General features: G+C 35.9%; 2 protein-coding genes across 5 annotated transcripts; both read left to right on the top strand.

Moving 5' to 3' along the window:
* The first annotated feature begins 218 nt into the window (after positions 1–218).
* Positions 219–1,956, top strand: LOC122313067. 4 transcript variants are annotated; one of them, XM_043127783.1, is made up of 3 exons: positions 219–773; positions 1,384–1,470; positions 1,589–1,956. In XM_043127783.1, exons 1-3 carry the CDS (start codon positions 411–413, stop codon positions 1,619–1,621), a joined length of 483 nt encoding a protein of 160 aa, XP_042983717.1. In that variant the 5' UTR covers positions 219–410; the 3' UTR covers positions 1,622–1,956. The 4 variants fall into 4 exon arrangements, with proteins under 4 accessions (XP_042983717.1, XP_042983718.1, XP_042983714.1 ...); XM_043127784.1 differs by having other exon boundaries at positions 223–752; XM_043127780.1 differs by having other exon boundaries at positions 223–773; positions 1,561–1,956.
* A 7,970-nt stretch (positions 1,957–9,926) lies between these two features.
* Positions 9,927–12,115, top strand: LOC122313887 (nascent polypeptide-associated complex subunit alpha-like protein 2). Its single transcript, XM_043129184.1, has 4 exons — positions 9,927–10,168; positions 10,290–10,395; positions 11,272–11,390; positions 11,478–12,115. Exons 1-4 carry the CDS (start codon positions 10,076–10,078, stop codon positions 11,823–11,825), a joined length of 666 nt encoding a protein of 221 aa, XP_042985118.1. The 5' UTR covers positions 9,927–10,075; the 3' UTR covers positions 11,826–12,115.
* The last annotated feature ends 233 nt before the right edge of the window (positions 12,116–12,348 follow it).

The following is a 12,348-nucleotide window of genomic DNA, read 5'->3' as shown; positions in this document are numbered from 1 at the left end:
ATTTAGTTTAAAGATTTTCAGATAAAATTATTTTTTTAATTTTTATTTTGGAGGATAATCTTAAAGAATAAGATTTTTCCTAGAGTTCTAACTCTACTATTTATTTAAATAAAAAATAAATTTTACAAAATTTATTTAATACATTTATCTCTCCCATATTAATTTTTTTTTTTTTTTTTATTATCTGAATTTAAATGCTTAGAGGAAAGAGTTATAGACTCCTTGGGGAACTCTAACGGTCCTCTTCCAGTCCCAAAATTCGAAAATTTGAGTTTCTCTGCTATATATTAGCGTCATGTCATCGATATCTAGTGGTTTTTTTAATCTTTTGATCGTAGCCTTCTTCTCAGCGATTCGTTTTTTCTTTTTTCATTGGTAACCAAATGGTTCAGTAAGAAAGAAATAAATAAATGGGGGAAAAGGACTCGGAGGTGAGAGAGATATCGCCCTCCTCGTCAGAGAAAAAGCCAAGAAGAAAGATCATTCAGGAAAGTCACGATTTTTATTTTTTAGTTTCTTCATTCTGTTCTGCAGAGGGAGATGAGACTCCCATGAGATCCACGCTTTGCCTCAATAGCAAGAGCAGCGTAGATATCAAAAGCATCGAAGAAGTGGAGGACTGCTTCATCTTGGACTTCGACCCATTTGAGTCCATCGAACTTACCAAGCTCTCCGTAAACATTAATCCATCTGATGCTTTTGCTGCTTCCGATGGTACTAGTGATCTCTGTGTCATTGCCGAAAAGGGCCAGGTTTGTGCAGAATATATATTGGTAAAAAGATATTGAAAAATGAAGTATTAATTGCTGCTGCTTCTGTTGCTATTTTTTTGCATTTCTTATGCTAATGATTTTGGAGGAATCGGATTGGAGAGTGTGAGATGTATGAATGAATGGTTAAGTGGGTTGGGAAAACTTGGATGTAAATGCATTTTTCACGTTAGAGCTTGTTTAGAAAAATTGCAGTACTTTATTATTCAGGTTTCTAAATCTTCGTGCTTGAATGTATCAAGTCTATAGCTGCTGTAGTTGGGAAAACAGACAAGCATGTGAAATTCATATGGTCTTAGTTCCTGGTGCCAGGAGAGAGGAGCTGGGGGGGGGGGGGGGGGGGGGGGGGGGGGGGGGGGGTCGGTTCTCGGGGATGAAAGGAAGTTACGATGACGGGTATGGTCCAAATGGCTGGTACAATGAAGAATTAAGCTCAACAATAACCATTATAGAGATTGATGCATTATGTATAAAGTCCTATCTGAAGGGGTCTGTGGGATTGTTGCTTTTGATATGGTTTTTCATTTGTGTGGTGAAAGGAAGTTACTCAGAATATGTTGGTGTGGGTGTGTATAATTAACATAAGGTTTTCATTTTATTTTATCATGGATAGGTGGCTTGTAGAGATTATCCGCATTCAAGGCATCTCTGTGTGAACTTTCCCTTTGATACAACTCCTCATGAGAACTACTGTAAGATGGTAATGGTATTCAATGTCTAATCAACTCAATGTGTATTTATCCTTCACCCTATGCAATTGAATTAACTTTAATTTCTGGATTGATTTCAGTGTTTCTGTTACGTTTGCGATGCTGCAGCCCCATGCAAGTATTGGACAGATCTCAAGCTAGCACATTGCAATGCTTCAGAGCATGTTGGAGATTGGACACACCAAAGGAAGTTGAGGAAACAGACATCAGCTGAGTTCAAATAAAATTGTTCTTGATTATTTGTGCCATACCTCAGTTAATGGTACATTACAGAGTAATATTATTTTGCTACTAGGCTGTCAAAAAGATGCTTAGAATTTAACCTCTGGGTACTTTAGGTAGGTTTCTGATTCACACAGAAGTCATCCCTCAAGGAAGAACATATGAGAGTTTTGGGATGTTCATGTGACATGTAGATATTCTTAGATACATAAGATGGAGAAATTGTGCCAAATGAAAGGAATGCATTCAGTTCATTTTTTCAGTGACTGGAATATTTATGGTCTGCACTATGTTTTCCAAATCATGTCACTTTTTGATATTGCAGTTTTCCTTTTAAGGGACATATTAGGAAGTTGATTACATATCTTGTCTGGTGTTAATCCTGAATGAAATACCGAAACTCAAGTAGTTTTATTGTTTGAGGCCATTAATGCAGTACACAATACTTCAGTGTCACTCGCTCTGAGAAAGTTGAGGGTGAGGAAAGCCAGTTGCTTCCGGGAAGAAGAAGCTGTAATACTCTAGTGTCCTAGAACTTGTACTGGTTGCATTTCACAGATTAACTCCTTCATGGGAAGCAACTTTGGCGATAGAAGGCTACAATTTGTACCATTTAGGTTGTGACAAATGAACTGAAGAGTTGAGTTTACTTGGATTTTACTTGGAATTTCTACCCCCTCCCTTTTTTTTCTCTTCCTCTTGCTGGAATTCCCTGCACTCTCTGCAGCACTGATTTGCAACAAAACCAGATAATTACTCCCCTCTTTCTCTCTCTATATATGTATGCATATATGTATATATCCGACACAAATCTCTATTGAGATCTTTTTCGAATCTCCAAATTGTGAAAATTTGAGTTTTTCTGCTAATGCAGGACCACTACTTTGTACTACTGTAATAAACACCTTCTTCACATGACTCATTTTCTCGGGCGAAAATAGTAGGTCTTAACTTTTTTTACAAACCAATATTACTCGATACCCATCACCAAACCAATATAATAAATCAGCAAGGCGTATAATTGCCCAAACTACATATTTAAATACTATTTGGTAACAGAGCAAATCGGCTATTTTCATACAAGAGTATAGATTCTGGTAAGATAATGAATGAAGTATTGCATATTTGTATTGAATCAGAAAATGAAACGATTCATTTATAGTTGAGTTCTAGCGGAAAATATCCTCGGACAGTTCATGAGCTTCACCTGTTGGTGAAAGCAAAGTCCCCAATCTTGGTCTTCCTAATGGAAACCAAGTGTAGTAGTGAAAAGCTGGAGAGAATTCACGTCAAACTAGGCTTTGAAGCCTGTTTCAGTGTTGACAGTAGGGGGAAAAGTGGGGGGCCTAGCCCTCCTTTGGAATTCTCCAGCCGTTTTGAAGGTGATCTCATACACAACATGGCACATTTCAGCCTCCATAAAACTATCAATAGATGAACCCCACTGGGTGTTAACTGGCTTCTATGGCCAACTGAACGCTGCAAAAAGGGGTGAATCTTGGCACCTCCTAAGAAAGCTGACACCTGAGGCTGGTACCCCTTGGCTATGTCTAGGGGATTTTAATGAAATTCTAAATCATAAGGAGAAGCTGGGTGATGCACCTAGACCACACAGGCAAGTAATGAAGTTCAGGAAGGTGTTGGAGTACTGTGACCTCTATGATTTGGGCTATAATGGTGATAGATTTACATGGGCCAACAATAGAGAAGGGAAGGCTTTCACTAAAGAACGTATTGACAGAGCCTTAGGCAATACAACTTGGATCTCAAAGTATGAAGACCATTCAATTCACCATCTCTCAACAAGTGCCTCAGACCACAGACCTATTTGTATCCATGTTCATGATAACGAAGAGAAGAGGAAGAGGGGAAGAGTTTTCAGGTATGAAGCAACCTGGAGGGAAAAGGCTGGCTATGTGGACCTCTCAAGCCCTACTCAAGCCGGACTGTGTAAGTTACGAACACCCAACTTGCAAAGAAATATATAAAATCTATCAGAAACCAAAAATGTTTGGTAAAGAAATAAGCTAACTGGTGTTCAAAGAGACGTGAAGGGTCACTACTGCTCCAACTTGAACCATGTCTCAAACTTAAGTGGAAATCTATTTCAATATGCTTAGTCATCTAATGGAAGACCGGGTTGGCAGAAATATGAATGGTTGCTTGACTATCACAATACAAAATAGAAGAGGAAGAAAAAGAAATGCCAAAACCAGCAAGTAAGGAAGTATGCCATTTGATTTCACAACAAGTGGAAGCCATTGAGCAATACTTAGCCTATGACTTGTTTGTTGGACTTACATGATATTAAAAGGACTTACATGATATTGAAAAATCACCAAGGGAAAGGTGAAAACCAATGACAGATCTTCGATAATCAGAGCGAGTCACAAAAACCTCTCAGCTGCAAGGAGGAAGATCGGGAAAAAATAAGTTGTGGCCTACAATAGCTTTGATGTACCGAATGACTCTAACAGAAACATCATAATGTGAGTGTCAAGACTGATCCAGGAATTGACTCAAGGTGTTGACAGAGTAGGAGAAATCAGGTTTGGTAAGCATTAAGTAGATGAGACGACCAATTAGCCTTCTGTAAGGAGCTAGATCAGCAAGCAAGGAACGTGCAGAACTTGTCTTGGAAGTTGAAGATTTTGATCCATTGGGCAATTAGTAGGTTAGCATCTAAAAGGCTAGAATCAGAAACAATTTCAAGAGAATATTTTTCTTTGAAAAAGTGAAATGCCCTTGATAGACCTTGCAACCTCAAGTCCTAAGAAATACGGCAAGGGACCAAGTCATCTTTCAACTTAAAATGTAGACTCAAGAAATGCTTAAGGTCATAAACAACTTGTGAATTATTAGAAGCAATAAAAATGTCGTCTACATACACAAATAATGCCATAAAAGAAGTACCAGAATGCTTTGTGAACAAAGAGTAATCATATTTAAATTAACTAAATCCATAAGTAATTAAGGTTGAAGAAAACTTGGAGAACCATTGTCAAGATGCTTGTTTTAAGCCATATAATGACTTGAGTAGTTTGCAAACCCGAGTATCACTAGGTTCAGAAAAAATCTGGAGGTAAGTTCATATAAATTTTGTCATCCAAATCCCCATGAAGGAATATGTTGTTAACGTCCAACTAAGGCAATTCCCACTTATGAATGGCAAATAAAGAAAGAAGACAACGAACAATAGCTAATTTTGAAATAGGGGAAAATGTATTAAAGTAATCAATGCCTTTACGTTGAGTATAGCTCTTGGCAACCAATCGAGTTTTATACCTTTCTAAAGTGTTATCATTCTTCAATTTGCATTTATAAACTCATTTACAGCCAATAGGTTACTTGCCAAGATGTAAAGCATTTAAGATCCAAGCTTTATTCGCTTCAAGAGCACAGAATTAGTTGCCTCTACATCCCTCCAACAAGGATGTTTGATGGCTTGGTGAAAGTATTTTAGTTCAAAAAGAGAATAAACTGATAAATAGAAGTGTTTATAAGAGGAATGAAATTTCGAATATGACACATGAGGAAATGGGATAGAGTGTATATGAAGTTCAAGAACCATCAACCAGAGTAGAAGCAGGAGTAATATTATTATTTGAAATCAAGGAATAGTGATAATGCTACGAGTAATCAGGTGGCCTTCATGTTCTTGTAGATTTTTTAAGAGGAAAAGAAAGGGTAGGGGTTGTATTTGATGTGTTCTTAGAAATATCATGGTCATTGCATAGAGAATTGTGAGAGGGTGAAAAAATATGTACATCAGAAAGAGGAATTGGGAGTACAAGGTCTGCACATGGAGAGAAAGGAAGATGTTCATTTTGCAAATAATTTAAATTTGACTTGAAAGGGAATCTGTTCTTATGGAACATGACATCTCAAGAAATGATGAGGTTATGAGTATTGAGATTCTATAATTTATATCCCTGTATACCAGCTGGATACCCTAAGAAAACATAGGCTTGAGCTGGAGCAAACAATTACGTATGGGTAGGATCACCAAGATTATATGCATAACAAAGGTAACCAAAAACTCTGAGATGATCATATTGAGATCTAGAAGGAAAAATACTTCATATGGTGACTTGTTTCATACAGGTGTAGGAATTATGTTTATAAGATATACTGCATTAAGTATACAATCACTCCAAAATTTTAATGCAAGATTGGAATGAAATTGAAGAGCTCAAGCAACAATGAGTATATGTTAGTGTTTGCTTTCAACTTTGGCATTTTATTGAGGACTATAAACACAACTATGTTGGTGAATGATTCATTTGTTAGCAAAAAAGGCTTTCATATCAAACTCTAGAGTATTATGAGTCTGGATGGTTTTGATCTTGGAACCGAATGGAGTTTCAACAAAGGTAAAAAATGACTGTAGATAAGAATGAGTTTCAGATTTAGATTTAAGCAAATATACTCAGGTACACCTAGTAGAATCATTTACAATAGTAAAAAAATACTTGAAACCATCATACAAAGGAATTGAGAAAAGGCCCCAAACATCAGAATGAACAAACTCAAAAGGAGAACTGAAAACTGATGTGCTTAAAGGGAAAGGAAGTCTTTTCTATTTAGCAAGGGGACAAACATCACAATATTCTTTATTTTGATGTGTAGAGAAAGGATGTTCAGAAGACGAAACATGCATTCTAGTATCATAAATGTGTCCAAGTCGACAATGCCATATGTGAGAATTGTTTTTGTTAGAATTACAATGAGGAAATGATAGTGAATTACAAGATGCAGAAGTGCCTGAAACTTGCAATATTTGATATAGTCCTTGTTAGTTTTTAGCTACTCCAATCGTCCTCCAGTTGTAGAGGTCGTGAATATAACAAAAACTATATCAGAAAATCAAGAAACATGACAACCGTGAAGTTAATTTGCTTACTGATATGAGGTTAAAGGTAAAGGTTGGAACATAAAAAAATCAGTTAGATCTAGATAATGAGAAAGTCTAACCGTGCCAATATGTGTCACTTGAATGAGAGAACCATTATGTAATCTAACATAAATGTTAACAGTGGATGTAATGGAAGAAAAAGGGGAGAGAGAACCAATCATGTGATCAATTGCTCCATAATCAAGAATCTAAGATTTTAAATGGATCTGATTTAGATCAATATTTGGAAAAAAAAAATAGAAGATTAAGAAGAGACAAATATAGTAATACTTGAAAAAAGAGGGAATTGAAGGTGCAGATGAGGTGTTTGGTTCAAAACTGGAAGGAGATGTACCTGCTGGATTCACAGAAGAAATGTTAGATTTATCTTGAAAGAATGTAAGGACCTGTTGGCATTGCTCTTGAGAGAATGGAAATTTGGAATTGAAACCAATTTTGATATAGATTGGATAGCAGTGGCCTGATTAGTAATAAGACTCTGAGATTTTCCACCTTTGAATCCAGGTGGATAGCTATAGATTTTGTGACACTTATCAATAATGTCGCCAGTTAAGCCACAATCTGTACAATAGGGGTGTTCCTTTCGGTTACCAAAATCTTTCCATTTCTTGCATCAGAATTCTTCATAGTACTAGAGTCATGGTTAGATAGCATGACAACACATTCATTTGATGATAAAGAACAAAAAATTTCTCTTTGTTTCTGTTCTTGAAGGATGAGAGAAAAAACCTTATTAATTGGGAGAAATGGATCAAAGAGCAAAATCTGGTTGTGTAAATGAGCATGGTTAAGTCCCATCAAGAATTGCAGCTTGCAATCTTCTTGCTAAAATTCAACAATCTTCTTGATAGCTCCACATGAGCATGGTAACATTGGACGAAAATGCATCATCTCTTCCGAATAGCTCTTTAATCATGTGAAATAGGAACTTACAGAGGATTGTTCTTAAGTCAAATATGCAACTACTTTTCGAATTTGAAAAATATGAGGCCTATTGCTCTGAGCAAATCTTTTCTTCCTATCTTCTGCAGAATTAATGTAAATGATTGACAAAAGCTATTTCCTTTGATAAGGCATTGAGCAACCATGACAAAACAATGGTATTACATAGGATCCATGCATCATACATCGGATTTGTTTCTGCAAGCTGTGGCAGAGCACTATTAACAAAGCACTATTTGTTCTTGGCAATGAGTGCCATGGACATAGATCTATTCCATGTCAAATAATTGTCTCCATTTAGTGACTGAGCAATGAGAATAGCTCCAGAATTATCACCACTTTGGAGGTACTAAATATTTGAATAATCCTTAGATGTGGGATGTTAAACAGCAGAAGAAGAGACGACATATCAGGAGCGATAGCTATGGTGGACTGGGTATGCTCTGATATACTAAATCTACTCTGATACCATGATAAGAGAATGAATCAAGCATTGCATAATTGTAATGATTCATGAAATGAAAGAATACATTTATAGTTAAGTTCTAGCGGGAAATATAAAATCTACAGCTAACTAACTATTGTGCACGTGATACAAGAGATAAAATAAATTTATACAACTGGTGGTACTAATGCTATGTTTGTTGAGGCGTGTTTCGTAACCACCTGCTCCAAACCCCACCAAGCAACTGCCAAAGGAATTGAAGGGATGATCAGGTGTGTCTATACGACCGTGGCAAATTCAATGCCAAAGTTAGAAAATAATCTCATCGGAAGAAAAGAGAGAAAGAGCTAAGAGTTTGATAAGAGTGATTAACCCCTTTCCCTTCCCTATTTTCTCTTATTTATACCATAATCTCTGGAGAAGTCTCTGACTTCCATGCCTTTGTAATGATCACATTCTATTCTGGACAACATGACAGCATGATTAATACGAACATTTCTGTCGGGGATAGGACCCCGACCTCTAGTGCGTGCCAATCGATGTCACATTTTATGTGGTTGATTATGTGACAGGATTCTAACGGCCTTTCCTTCCTTGATTTAGTTTTTTACTACAATATCACTCTTTGAGTATATTATTATCATTAAATTTTCTCAATAGAGATAGTAATTAATATATTTAAAAAGTGGTAAATATTTTTTTCAAAAGGTTACATTTAATTTAATTTTAGTTTATAAATCTATACCTTCTAATTGAGAATTTTGAGAATTAAGTTCCTAATTGAGTTATCTAATGACTTAAGAATAATTAAAATATCGGATTTATGCAAGGGATTTTCGACGCTCTACTGTTCGTCAAATTTGAGTACTTTTTCCGTTAATCACTTTGTTTCACTATAATTTACATTTAAAATTAATTTTTGTTCTCTATTACTTATTTAATATTTTTCTTTAATTTCTTTATTCATCTTGCTATTTTTTTAATTTGTCTCCCTGTAGAATTGATACTCTAAAACTGTACTATAACTACCGCATTATTCTTTTAGCGTAATCAAATTTTAGCACCGACTAAATATAAAAACTCCCTTCCACTCATTCAAATATTCCAACTATCGTTCTACTACAAAATTAAATTTCTTCCGATGTGTGTCTTGAAAAACATAGAAAATGAATTCCATTTTCCCTTTCTTTTGGAAAGAATTGAAGATAAAATAGCAACGTACAACTCATTGCGGCCAGCATGTATCAATTGGGGATCTATAAAGCCTAGTTTGGTTAGCCAGATGAGATTATCTCATCCAGAGCTGTACGATAAAGATGTTTTGTCTATCCGAATGGTTTATTTTATATCTAAGTTTTGAAAATATTCACTAAAATAAACAGTAAAAAAAAAATATAAAATTGATCGAAATTGACAGTGAACAGTAAATAAACAGTATAAAAACTAATACTCTCCAATCCGTGGGACTCACACCTTTTTCAAATTCTAAAAAATAAAAATTATTTCATCTCATCTCACTATGCAAACACACATTTTTTTTACAAATTATTTTATTTCATCTTAACTCAAAAATTTTATTATTATTCAAAATAAATTATTTCATTTTGTTTGAACTGTATAACTAAACGAAGTCTAAATATTAGAAAAAAAAACCATATAATATTCAAACTTTTTAGATGCATAATAATCTATGGGAGAATATAATTTAAATATCATATCTTATCCGGTAGTTGATTTAATTGAGTGTAAATGTGTAGAAATTATAAAAGCCCTTTTTAAAAGCTTAATAATGAAAATAAATAAATTATTTTTCTTTTTCTTTTCCTGATGCTATATTCCGTTAAGGCTTACCCAAGAGGTAGACCGTACATATGGGCTGCTGCCTTATGTACTGAAACTTGGCCCAGTTCATTAGAAAACCCTTATCTTTTCACATTTCCTCACTGAAAGCAACTTATTCCCCAAAGTTTATCCCTAACTCCCAGGTGTTGAGCCTCTTCTTTTCCTTTACTCATCCCCGTAGCTCAAGCTGAAACAAAACTCCCCAGAAGCAGCAGCAGGAGGAAAAGCCATGTCACCTGGACCAGTGGTTGAGCCCGCCGAGCCCGAGACAGTGCCCCAGGCCCTCGCCACCGAAGACCCCAAGAAGAACCCTGAATTTCAGGTTAGTAGTTTTACATGTGTATAAATTTGTTTCATTTCTCTGGGTTTCATTTTGTTTCTGCTTTTGTTTTTTTTTTTTTTTTTTAATTTGGTTTTTGTATTTTGCGTATGTGTTTTGGCAGAAAGATGAGGTTGTCGTCGAGGATGTGAAGGAGGATGAGAAAGACGATGACGAAGATGATGACGACGATGACGACGACGAGGATGAGAAAGAGGATGGGACTCAAGGTTGTTTTTTCTAATTTCGTTTTTGACCGCTCTGCTCTTTCATAGGGTTCTCTTTGATGGTTGAATCTAGGGTTTATTGGTGTGGTTTTTTCATTTATTTGTTGGATGTGAGTGGTATTTATAGTTTTTATTTATATATATATATATATATATTTTTTGGAAACGGGGGGTTTACTTTACTGGACTGAACGTTGATCTGAATTGGGTATTGGAATATTGATTGAGATTTTATTGAATATTTTGGGTATGTTTTTATCATGTGTGTAAATGGTTTGTATGCTTGGCTATCTAAGAAAATGTGGAGAGGTTGGACTTGATTGGTATTTATTGAATCCTGCAAGCCCGAAAAAGTGAAATTAAAAAGAAAAGGTTGTTTGGATCATGAGTTTGTAATAGCTTTCCAAAAGCAAAAGAAATAACTCTTTGTTTGAGATAGTTCCATTCAATCTCTAGGGTGTATCTAAGAGTGGTTTATGCTGAAATGGATCACCTTGAAGATGAAATACCATTGTATTTTGCATTTGCTTGTCAAAAATATATCATAGAAAATTTCCATTCTGAGATAATAGAAGAGACTGAATATTTTGAATGTTCAATTTTTTTTAATGCTTTTCAGGTTTTTGCAACACTTGATCCATTGTAGAACTCTCATTTTCTAACCATTACTTGGTTTGTGCTATGTCTCAGTTGTCTTAAATAATACATAGAACAGAGATACTGCAGTCGCAAAGATGTTTATGTAGTTGAGTTTGGTTTTGTTATTCAACTTTAATATATGTCTGTGTTATTGCTGGAAAGTCAGGGTATTTCTTAGCCATTTAATTACGTGAATATTTTCTCTGTTGTCCAAGTATTTGATTCAAGAATAAGGTGCAGGTGCAAATGAGAGTTCCAAGCAGAGCAGAAGCGAAAAGAAGAGTCGCAAGGCAATGTTGAAGTTGGGTATGAAACCTGTTACCGGTGTTAGCAGGGTCACCATCAAGAGAACCAAAAATGTAAGCTGTCATGTGGTTTCCTTTTGATGTAATCAAATATCTACATGATGGATGGAAGCTCACTTCCAAAATATTCTTGCTGTTCAGGTACTCTTTTTCATCTCAAAACCCGATGTCTTTAAAAGCCCACATTCTGAGACCTATGTCATATTTGGGGAGGCAAAGATAGAGGATTTGAGCTCACAGCTGCAGACACAGGCTGCCCAGCAGTTCAGGATGCCAGACATGGGATCCGTTATGGCAAAACCAGATACTTCTGCTTCTGCTGGAGTGCAGGTGGATGAGGAAGAGGAGGAAGTTGATGAAGCTGGGGTGGAGCCTCGAGACATTGATTTGGTCATGACACAGGCAGGTGTGTCAAGGAGCAAGGCTGTCAAGGCTCTCAAGACTCACAGTGGGGACATCGTGAGTGCTATTATGGAGCTCACCACTTAAATATGTTTCACAGTCTATTCTTCATTGTTGCTTTCAGACGATGAGTTTTGCCGTTTTGGTATTTATGTCAGCATTTAGTCAGTCAATTTGGTTCGCATCTGTGTGGAGGTTAATTTACTATTTTTGTGTTGCACTCGAGACGGTTTTGGGTCACAGCAAGGGTGTTTCGTTCTGCTGAATCATTATACTCTTGAGTCGTCAAGGTCTTCTTTACCGACTTATTGGGTTTTTTAGGCCTACCACTCATCAAAGTTTTAATCCCAACTAGTCATACTATGGTTTTTTTACAAGATGATTTGCTAGAACCTTGCGTAGAATGTCTGGCAATGTGTGGTTGTGAGCCAAAGAATGCTTGCATTATATCCCCAAGGATTAAGTTAATGAAATTATTTGGCTTTTGAATTTGAGCTGTCCTTGGTATTTTGTTGGGGGCAGTTTGTTTTTGGATTAAGTCCAAAAATCAACGGGTAAAGTTGGTATTGTCATCTGAACTTGAATGGCCGAGAAACCTTTGATATGCATG

Source organism: Carya illinoinensis, chromosome 6 (assembly GCF_018687715.1).
Source record: "Carya illinoinensis cultivar Pawnee chromosome 6, C.illinoinensisPawnee_v1, whole genome shotgun sequence".
In the NCBI taxonomy this organism is placed as follows: Eukaryota; Viridiplantae; Streptophyta; class Magnoliopsida; order Fagales; family Juglandaceae; genus Carya; species Carya illinoinensis.
This window is presented reverse-complemented; position numbering and strand designations above follow the sequence as displayed.

Bases quoted from the DNA above. Each gene is read 5' to 3' on its own strand.
- LOC122313067 (XM_043127780.1), top strand. From the start codon at position 411: ATGGGGGAAAAGGACTCGGAGGTGAGAGAGATATCGCCCTCCTCGTCA. The intron at 774-1,383 runs GTAAAAAGATAT...TATCATGGATAG, and splicing joins TTTGTGCAGAATATATATTG to GTGGCTTGTAGAGATTATCC. The intron at 1,471-1,560 runs GTAATGGTATTC...GATTGATTTCAG, and splicing joins ATGAGAACTACTGTAAGATG to TGTTTCTGTTACGTTTGCGA.
- LOC122313887 (XM_043129184.1), top strand. From the start codon at position 10,076: ATGTCACCTGGACCAGTGGTTGAGCCCGCCGAGCCCGAGACAGTGCCC. The intron at 10,396-11,271 runs GTTGTTTTTTCT...AATAAGGTGCAG, and splicing joins GAAAGAGGATGGGACTCAAG to GTGCAAATGAGAGTTCCAAG. The intron at 11,391-11,477 runs GTAAGCTGTCAT...CTTGCTGTTCAG, and splicing joins CCATCAAGAGAACCAAAAAT to GTACTCTTTTTCATCTCAAA.